The sequence below is a fragment of the Cryptomeria japonica genome, chromosome 5, assembly GCF_030272615.1.
Source record: "Cryptomeria japonica chromosome 5, Sugi_1.0, whole genome shotgun sequence".
In the NCBI taxonomy this organism is placed as follows: Eukaryota; Viridiplantae; Streptophyta; class Pinopsida; order Cupressales; family Cupressaceae; genus Cryptomeria; species Cryptomeria japonica.
In genome coordinates this window covers 802054698-802065967 of record NC_081409.1, presented here as the reverse complement: position 1 = coordinate 802065967, position 11270 = coordinate 802054698, and the positions used below count along the sequence as shown (strand labels likewise).

The following is an 11270-nucleotide window of genomic DNA, read 5'->3' as shown; positions in this document are numbered from 1 at the left end:
AAAATAATTAAACAAATGATTATATATGTATTAATCAAATAGCGACCTCAAATATAAATTTTCCTATTTACATTATATTTACACAAATCCTCTTTGAAACGAAGGGCTAAGTGGTTTTCTGAAATTTAAAACTAGTTTTTTCAATTGTGTAGGGGTACTCTCACCACCTTGAAGTATTCATGGATGAATAGTTACGATATATGACCATGGTTCTATAATCTCATGCGAGCACCAATTAGATATAAAATAATGAATCATCTCATTCGTTCTAGATGCATGTTCCTTATCTATTTTCTATGTACTTGGTGGTAAACAAACACAAGCACATAATATATTAATTCATCCACATTAAAAACCATTACAAATGCCTTATTTAGAAATTGAAAGTTTAGTTCCTATCAATAAGTACTATCAAGCGAGTGTCATTTTAGCAATGACCTCATGTACGAACAAATCAATATTTTGATCAGAAGATCCACCTTTCACCATTGCTTTCTTTGCTAATGTCTTCCATTGCAGAGCATTCTTCCTCAAGTCCACACCACGTTCACCTTCCATAATTGTCTTAATAGATTTTTCGACCTCATCCCTCCCAACTAGCCCATGTCTTTCTTTATTCAATCTTATCCCAGTCCTCCACACCTCTTCAATATACTTAGAATTAGTCATTTGATCACTCCACTGAGAAAAAGTTAAGACAGGTAACCCAGAGCTGAGGCTCTCTAAGGTAGAATTCCATCCACAATGTGTAAGAAACATACCCATAGAAGGATGATTAAGCACTGCAATCTGTGGACACCATGACACAACTAGCCCTTGATCCATAGTTTCCTCACAAAAACCCTGTAGAAAATCATGTATGTCATTTTCTTCTTCTTTGCTATGTTCAGGACGAATCACCCATAAAAAGGAATGTTGACTGGCCTTTAGCCCAAGGGCTATTTCTATGATCTTCTCTTTGGAAAGAACAGCTACACTTCCAAAGGAGACATATACAACAGGTGAGGCTTTCTTTGTACTGAGCCAATCTATACAGCTTGCTGCTTTCCAAAGATGTGTGCCTACGTCTTGGTCCTGTGGATTGTTTCCATCTAGGAAGGCAGAGGGAACAAGAGGGCCTATTGTTCGTATTTGAATCAGGGAATCGATAGATTGTATCTCTGCCATTTCGAGTTCATTGAAGGAGTTGCCGAGTATCCATGTGGCTTTAGAAATGGTACTGAATTGGTTCAGTACCATTCGCAACACTGGTTCATATTTATTTGATGGCTGTAGAAAGGATGACAAGTCTGATTGGCATAGTTGTGGAAGCCCTGGTATTGCTATAATGCCTCTTCCATTCTCCGCTTCATCATTTTCTTTCACTAGATAAAGTTAAAAATCAATATTAATATATTTTGATATTTTTTGTTCAAGAGAAAAATGGTGTGAATTTCATTTAGGAAGATAAAGAAAACTCAATACAATTACAAATCTTCAAATATTTTTTAGTTTTCAAGTATATAAAATAGAATAAATGAAAGTTTCATAAGTAATATATTCTAATGTATTTTTCTGAATTCTATTGTGTGTAATTTTTTTCATCAAAATATAAAAAGGAGTGGGGTAGGGGAGGGTACGAGGAACAAGAAAAAAAGAAAAGAAAAAAGACCACCTAAAAGATGGGTGACCAAAAAACCCCTAAGAATAACCACCCAAAGAAAAGAAAAAGGAAAGCCAAGCAACACAAACAAACCACTTAAAAACAAAAAAAGAATAAAAGAAAATAAATCAAAATAAATAAATATATATATATATTGCTCTCTCTTTCTCAAATAAAAGTTTCAGATGTAATGATTTAGAAAATTATTATGTTTTTAAAATTTCATATGCATAAATACATTTATGAATATTTGATATAATTTGATAAGAATCATTTAATAATATTTTCTATATTATCATCATTGTTATAGAGAATGTATAAATACAATCTCTAATTGTAAAAGAAATTGAAAGGGATTAAAAAAACCAATGACCATGATATAACAAATGATAAAAGAAAAATTCATATAAATAGATAGATAGATATGTTAGTGATTAAGAATATCGAAAGAAAATATAAAAAATTAAATTTATTAATATTTAGAAGAAAATATTAGATCATTCAAGACTTATTTAAAAATAAATAGTATGCATTTAAAATTTTGTTTTTGTAAAATTGTAGTTAAATATTTCATTAAATGAATCAATTAAAAAAAGTTATTAATTTATTAAAGAACTTTAATTCATTAATACTAAATGAAAGGGATTGGTGCAAAAGATTTCTTAAAACCCTTTATCCTAAAAAAAATAAAATTATACATATTAATTCTATATACTTAAATAATTGAGAAACGGGAAAAGAAAATAAACTAAAGAACCAGTTTAACCTAAAACAAAGTTTAAAAATTACAAATTATATTCCAACAATTGAACTGTGATAAATAACATTTTTTTTATTATAAAAGATTATTTTATTAAGAGTATGCTAGCACGGACTACAAAGAGTTTTCTATCCAAACAAAAAATAAATAGTAAATATTAAAAGATCAAAACCTAAGATAATATGTAAATATTTGAATGAAGATAAGCTTACCCATTCCAGCGTAAAAATGGTAATAGATAGAATGAACTGCACATGACTGCGTGGAGAAAAACGCTGAAGGAATGTTAAACTTGTTTGCAATATCACGAACCCAATTCAGAAGAGAGTCATAAACAATACAAGAGACTTTATTTCCTTCGGAATTGAGTCTCTCTATCAACTGTTCAAATGTAAGACCTCCGACCTTTCTCAACAAATCAACTATCATGTCTATGTCTTCCGTGGCTTCACAATCAGGAGAACGCCCGTCTGAAATTGTTTCAATTCTTATATCCTTCAAAACAGTGGTCACCTCAGCAGCAACCCCATCCTGAGCTTTTATCATTCGCTCTCTAATTCTCTCTGTGGTGATGAAGGTCACATGGAGGTTTTTGCAGACAAGCCTCTTGGCAAACTCCATTAATGGATTCATATGACCTTGGGATGGGTAAGGGAATACTACTACATGAGGCCGCTTAATTTCTGGCTGCTGATCCAATGATCCCATCTTTTAATCCAACTCAGGATTTACTGCTTCATAATGGCACCGATGCATTGTATTTATAATTAAATTGCAAGGAAATCATACACTGTGTGTATTCTTTTTTTAAATTATCAAGTCCTTAAGCCATTCGAATATTTGTGTTTCCTTTTTGAAGAAGAACTCTGGGAGGACTATGGCACCTAGCTTCTGAAAACTATAAAACTCTTCTCAAATTATGGTCATTGTAAGTGTTGACCTTCACATTTTAAAGTTTGATCTTGTTCTTTGCACTTGACCATTTAATATCATCTTTTTCACAAAATATCCTCGATTCCTATATAAAGAACATCTTCTATCCTTCATTAAAATAGAGATTCTATGAGCAACCATTTTCAAATTCCATTCAATCTACATTCCTTATTACCCATTTTCAAATTCCATTCAATGTACATTCCTTATTACCTTCTCCAATTTTGAACAGCTTCCCACTAGGGTACCCAACACCCATGTCTAACATTTTTAGCTCTTAATTTCAAATCTAGTTTCCTCTCTACATCTCCTTTCTAGATCTATACATTTCTTATGTGTTTCAATTTTATACTTTCTATATTATATTAATCTTGCTCAATTAAGAATTAGGTAGCCTAGTTCATACATATACACATAATCAATCCTATTCACCTTTCAACCAATAAAAATGTATTTACAACAACATGGCTCATCCTCTATATTTTATCATATTATCCTTTTCTTAGCATATCTATCATATTATGTTAGTTGGATCTACAACTTTACACAATCCTAATACCCCTCTAATATCTAATTATTTACCTTTAATGCATCCTTTTGAGTTCTCATTTACTTTTAGATACATGTTGTTTACAATTCACTTATAACTCAAAGTGAGAGAAAAGTATAATGGTGAAATGTATCTACTCATGTCAATTACTAGTGAGATTTGGGATAATGATGTATAGCATGATATTGTACTAAGTTTGCCTCCTTCCATGATCTCTATCTATCATCATTTATTCTCACTTACATGAGTTTTAACACATGTGAACATATTTGTAATCTATTTGAATTATCTCTCACATGTTTGCATAATTTACTAGCCTTTATTAGCACTCACATAATTAACAATGAGTAAAGGTCCCAAAAAGTCATATAGTGAAATCCTATGCTATGTCGAGTCATAACCACATATTGGTATTTGCATTTTTGTAAAATAGAATTGTTCATTTGTGGAATTGACTAAAACAAAGTTATTTCAACTATTAGATTCTAAGGGAAAACTGCATTATTAAGCATGCTTCACTGAAAATAGAGCATTATACATTATCTATTATAGAATTCCAAAGCTTCACACCTATAAACATCACATGAATATAATGAATGCTAATGAATCATTCATTTTCATGAAAAATGAATTTGCATAATCTAGTACTCATGAAATATAAACAAATTTAACTCTCAAAAATCATATAACTAAAATAAATACAAATATCATAATTTAAAATACTGCATCTACCTATCATTCCAAGTTTCAAAACTAACTCCTACCTATCATTCTAACTTACATTATTTAATCTCAGCCTAATTTTTTACATTATCCCTGAAACTTTCTTTATTATTTGCAGCATTTGATGTTCCAGACCAAAAAGACGCACTGGCTGTTTGCTTTTGGACTTCTTTCAGTGCTCCCGCAACTTCTGTCAATTATATAAGAATTTGTCTAATTTTTAATTATAATTAACAAATAAAGCAATTATTTCCACGTCTTATGATACCACACAGAGAGGTTCTGGACGTCCATGAGCAACAAATGAATCAGTGGATTTACATATATTCTTTCGCCATCTCATTTATCATTTTGCAACAAAATAAATATAATGCAGCCGACAACCACATTAAAAAATTTCCGAACTCTCACAGCAGCCAAACATATCGAGTGGGCACATTGCAAAAACAATTATAGATGACTAGTAGTTGGCTGTGTATATGTATCTGCACGTCAATGGCAGTTGATTAAAGAGTTCTCAGGATTGAAACTTATTATTGATTTAACTACAGGACTGCTTTACAGTCAACTGCTTACTATTGTTTACTGGTAGATTTGGCTGGGATGGGCCTTAATAAGTTTTAATCTATTGTTTTCTGCTTTTCTAACAGGACTGCTCTACATATTCAAATATTTAAAACTGTTTTCCTATCATATCACTTTTTAAAATGTATATAAACACACCATTTTGTAGATCTCTTTTTTGCAGAGTGTTTACAAACTATGTTTCATATCGATAACACCGCAGGTTGCCAGGTGTTTACGTAGTACGTTTAAATTATGGAGAGATTTAAATATTAAAGGTAATAGTGTTTATAAAAAAATCACAATAATAATATTTTTTTCTTTAATTAATTTTGAAATATTTGTTTACTAAACATTTATACTTTTTAATGTTTGGTGAAACAAGAGGATGAGTTATGGAATGACATGAATGTAAAAGTAATATTTTGATTTTCACAACTTCATCCATCAGGTCTACCATCATTTCTACAATCTTCAAATCTATATCTATTTGTGACAAAATTGGTTCTTGATCAATTAACTACAATTTCTCAAGCCACATGGATATTGCAAAACTCCTTGCAAAACTCCTTTGTGATTAATAAAATGAGTTGGCCAATCATCAATCAGAGTAATCTTGATAGAAAGGGGCATATTCTTGTCTATCCTCTAATAGTTTCACTCAACATATTGAAGACCTTCATTAGCTAGACGATTGGCTAATCTATTCCGTTCAATGTATGTATGTTTGATTTTCCAATAAGGTAGAAAAGTAAGAGGTCATTGGTTGTCTTCAACGAGGTGTTTTATTGTCCACAACGGATATGAAAAAAAGAGTTTAGGAGGTCAATCATAGTTTTGGAGTCACCTTCAATATTAACTTTCTCAAAACCATATATAAGGCTCATTTTATTCTCCAAGACACAACATAGGCCTCAACTTCACAATTTGTCCTAACTCCAATTTTATTTGCATATCCTTCTATCATTTGTTCTTTGTCACCTCTTATTATACCCACTACAAGATTTACTCGTGGATTGCCCTCACTACAGTCATCGAAGTTTAATTTCACCCATTCTTTTTCTAGTTTTCTCCTTTTCGCATTTTTCCTTATGAGTCTCTTAGTAGTTTTAATTCTGTTCATTTGGCAAGTTAATCCCAAATTTAATCTAATTGATGGTTTGAGATTAGTAGGGGGTTGAAAGGATTCTTGATGTGTTAAATGGTTTATATTTTCTCTAATCCCATTTTTGATGATTTGTAGTACCTCCTTGCCGTGTTATTTCCTCTCTAAAAAGCCTATTGTTTTTTTTTCACATTACTCATGAAAAAGGGGTGGAATTTGGTTCCAAAGTTCTCTAATAATAGGATATTTTAAGGGGGGCATTATCCTTCCAAGTTTCAACAAAAATTCTTATAATTTTAGGGACAACCAAATTTACCTTAAGGTAAGACAACACTTCATCCTAGATTTCTTCAATGGACCTACAATATAACATAGAGTACATCTATTGACCATATAGATACCTCACTTCACAAGATTATCAATGGTTAGCATTTTATTATAATTTTTTTGTCAGCTTAAAATTGGTCATCTTTGAAGTGACATTATTATTCCAAATTAGACTCCACTTGAAATTAGGTCACCCAAGGGTTTTCTCCATAATGTAGTAGGTTGAAGAATAGAAAAAAAACTAGAAGGGTTAGGGCCCCAATTACTTCATTGATTTAATCGATAGTGAACAAACATCAATCCCTTAAATGCTTTATAAATTTATTTTTACTAGCTCATTGGTTAAGAGTTGGATATGGAAGACTTTCGATTTTGGTTCCTTTCACTTCAATCCACATATTCAAACAACATTGTGCTAAATTTTCTAGTTAGGGGGTCTTTTAAAAGAGTAGAGGTAGATATGGACTCCAAAGTCGCACTGCTAATCCATATGTCATCCTGAAAGTTGACTATTCTTGCATTCCCCACATGCCATCTAATACATTGGCTTAAGAATTTTTTTCTTGTATTATAGATATTGTTCCATATCAATGAGCCCTTAGGTAGTGATGGGGAGAATCAATCATCACAGCTTAAGTATTTAGCATACATAATTCTTATTCAAACATTTTCTTTTAATATAATGTTCTTGCCAATTTTTAGGTAGGAGGGCTTTATTGAAGGATTGTAACTTCCCAGGCCCCAAGCCCCCAATCATTTTAGGTTTCTAAGAAATACCCCATTTTACTAAGTTCATTCTCTTCTTTTCCTCTACCCTTGTTTAATAGTTTTTTTTTGGAATTTGTTCTATTAATTCCACTATAAAGATAGGAAGTTTAAATAAGAATAGGTAATACACATGAATATGTTTAAGAGAATCCTTTGAGAGATATTATTTTACTTCTTGACTAAGGATCATACCTTTCATTATGCTAGCTTATGTTGTATTCCATCCATCATTCCAAACTAGTAATTCTTACATAGTTTTTTGTTGCTAGAGGTATTCCAATATATGTAGAAGAAAAGGACTCCTCTAATCAATAAAGATGTTTATAATTTTTTATGGTAGCTTTTCATCAGTATTGAAAAACTATAGGAAACTCATGTTGCAATTAATTTGTTGTCCTAAAACTAGAGCATACTTATTTAACATAAACTTTCATTTTTCAATTTTTTGTATTGACGAGTCTACAAAAATGATGGTATCATCAACTGATTTTGAGTGTGATGAAGGAGAAAGAGAAGAGGCAACATGGACTCCTTTAAGAATTGTTTTGAGAAATGAGTTTGTAAAATTTTTTTCCCAAGACCTTAGGAACAATGGTGAATAAGTAAGGGGAGAGCACTTCTCTTTCCATAAGATCTATCTCACTAGAGAAGAAGCCTCTAGGAATACCATTAACCAAGACTTAAATTCTTGGGGTGTTAACACATTTCATGATGGTATTTATTATTTAATCCTAAAAATCAAACTTTTGGAGTGTGTTAAAAAGGATTTGCCAAGAGATTATGTCATATACTTTTGAAATATCAAGTTTGGAAGCCATACATGTCTTCAAATTATTCTCCATTAAGTGGAAGATCTCATGAGTCATTAGAACAAAAACTAGGGTTTGTATTTCTAGACAAACCCTTTTTTGTTTTCAATGTTGAGGTGTGTGAGAAAAGGATTAAGGCAATTGACAATTATCTTGGAGAATATTTGGTACACATTATTGTATAGACTTATTAGTTTGAATATTTGGTTTAGATATCCTTGCTAGAATGAACTTGTAGGAAACTAATAGTCTACAAAGGGTCCTTCCTCAGTAGTATAGGTAAGCTCCAACTTCTCAAGGATTCATTGCAAATCACTTTGGTGTACATTCTTTTTATTGTTTCCATCCCTAAGAATATGGTATCTAAACTTGAACAATTTCAAAGAATATTCTTATGTTTGGGATCAAAAAGTACCAATAGGATATTCTTGGTGGGTTGGATATAGTCTGGAAACACAAAACTAATGGTGGTATGGGCATTAGGAAGATACAACTTATGAACAAAGTTTTAGTCCTAAAAGTTAGCAAGAAATTGATTAATTGGAACTCAAACGATGACAACATTATAAAATACAAATATCTTAATGATGAGGAGTGCATTGCTTTTCTTTATGTTAAAGAGATAGGTAGAAGCTCTAATGTTTGAAATGATCTGGTGAAAATCGAAGAGGTTATTGATGGAAAGTCGAGTAATGTAATACCATTTGGTTTTAGAAAGATCCCTAGGTTTTAAATATCTCTTTAGATTGGCACCCTATTCAATCTATGATCAAATTGGCCTTGGAAAGAATAATTTATAGTTTGGTCAAAGTTTAATTGGACCCTTTTATAGTCCCCCATAAATGGATTTTTTTTTCAAACTAGGTGGATCATCACCTCTATTCTATTATTAAGGATCTAGTGTTGTGTCTTTCAAGCCAACAATGCTACAAAATCAATTATAAAGATATTCTTATTGGCTCAAGTCTATTAATGGGGACTATTATGTGAGAGTTGGTTTTAACTTACTAGAATATGTTTGGTTGACTACCTTTAGATGTAAGAACATATGGAATCATAATGTTGTACCTTTAATCAATTTCTTCTAGTGGATGGTCTTATATTGAAATATCCTCGCAATTGACAACCTCAAGAAGAGAGATTTGCAATTTTTTAATAGGGATTCCCTATGTGAACATGATGAAGAATATATTGACAATCTTTTAATGCACTACAATTATACTTGGAATAGCAAATGGTTGGTGTTTAGAATTTCTCTACTCTGATATTATAAGCATGTTTGAAATTTGGTTCTCCCTTTTTTCTAACCTTGTCATGAATGAACTATGGTGGATGGCCCTTCCTCACACAAAATGGAGGGTTATAAAGAGAGCAACAATAAAAAAATTAGAAATAAAAATCCATTGTGGCATATGTTAGTGGTGCCAATTGTTTGTGCTATTATAGAGAACAACAAATAGGCTATGCTGAAGAAGCCATTTAAAAACTTGATAGAGATAGAAATCCAAAATGCTAAAATTTGGGATATAAAGGATCTTCTTAGCAATGTTGACAACATTAAAATCAAAATCAAGACAAGAACCTATTGGACCCCCATCCCAAGGCTAGTTACAACTTTATTTTTATTATTCCTCACATGAGAACCCAAGGAAAGTGGGTGGGGATAGGGTCATGTAGGACCATGATGACATGATTTTATTTTCTTATGTCATTAATCTTGGTGTTCCTAGACTTCCAATTTGATTAAGGTACCAATAACTTTCAACAACATGCTCATAGCCAAAACTAAGTGGTTAAATAACATTTTAATAAAGGATGACTCTTTGAAAGTTGCTAATCTCAAATATGACAAGGCTAAGCTGAGTTGCTAGGCTTTTTATTTGATTGTTTTTTATTAAGGCAAAAATAGGTTTTGAAGGGACATGAGAACCTCTACAATTAGATTTTGGATGGATCTAGAACCCTCAAATAGAAAGTTGTCATAACAAAAGGAACATAAAAGAACCAAACAACCATAAGAAATTTGGCTCCCATAGCCAGATACATGGGTTTTAAAAATTGGCTCCCACAACCAAAAACAAAAGCTACAAGAAGAACAACCAACAACCAACCTAAAACTAGCCTCCAACCAAGAGCTATCAAGATTTACATCGAGAACTACTCTTTTGGGATCAAAGAGTCATGTAAAAAGAGGGATTAGCTATCTTACCCTTAACACAAATCTAGCCCTCTCCCACTTGCATTGCCTTACCACACCAAGCTAGCGAAAGACCACCATTATCCTAAGAATGAATACTTGTAGAAAGAGTCTCCACCATCTTGGATATATCATCAGTTTTCCTCCCTGCAGGCATAACATTATGAGAAAAGACACCAGTATTGATAGCTGGAACATTATAACAAGAAATTTTTGCTAGGGGCCCAGTCTTGAAACCCTGTTCACAACAAACAAAAGCATCATCTTGCTGGCAATTTGTTGTTCTTTCCCCTTCCCATTCAATAAGCCGCACACTCTGCACACAACTAGTGGCCTGAGTCGCAAATACAAAAATAGCCTCTTGAGGCCCATTCCCTTTCTCTATAGGGGAGAAACATGATAACCATGCTCAACAACCCCACCATTTGTGACATCCTCAGAGGGTGCTAGAATATCCTATGAATCCATTGCCAGCACCTAGGAAAAACTCCTATGTTGCTCAATTTTTTCTCAACTTTGTAATGTTGTACAAAAGCACCTTTCCACCATTTATCCATCATTTCCTTTTTCTCAAACCCACATTTTGTAGTTGCATGACCTATTTTAAAACATCTTCTACACTGAAAGGGTATCCCTTCATAATCCAAAGATTGGATCCAACAACCCTTAGAAGTTTTGAGAACTATCTCAGTAGGAAGCCCTTTTGAAACATCAATTTCAACAAGAATGTGAGCAAAAGTGGAGTGAAAAATATGAGATGATTCATCATTAACCATCAAAAAATCTCCAATGGCTTCACCCACTTCCTCTAAAAGAGGATCAACCCATAAATGAAGGGGGAGATTGAGAAGCGAAACCAAAATCGAGATCTTGTTAAACATTTCAGAAGAAA

The 11270-nt window shown here is 32.3% G+C and overlaps 1 protein-coding gene across 1 annotated transcript; it reads right to left on the bottom strand.

Annotated features, from left to right (window-relative positions):
• Positions 1–411: 411 nt before the first annotated feature.
• LOC131075559 (UDP-glycosyltransferase 74E1-like) lies at positions 412–3110 on the bottom strand. The gene is made up of 2 exons (XM_059221020.1): positions 2615–3110; positions 412–1364 (listed from the first exon to the last, which is right to left on the bottom strand). Exons 1-2 carry the CDS (start codon positions 3108–3110, stop codon positions 412–414), a joined length of 1449 nt encoding a protein of 482 aa, XP_059077003.1.
• Positions 3111–11270: the final 8160 nt, after the last annotated feature.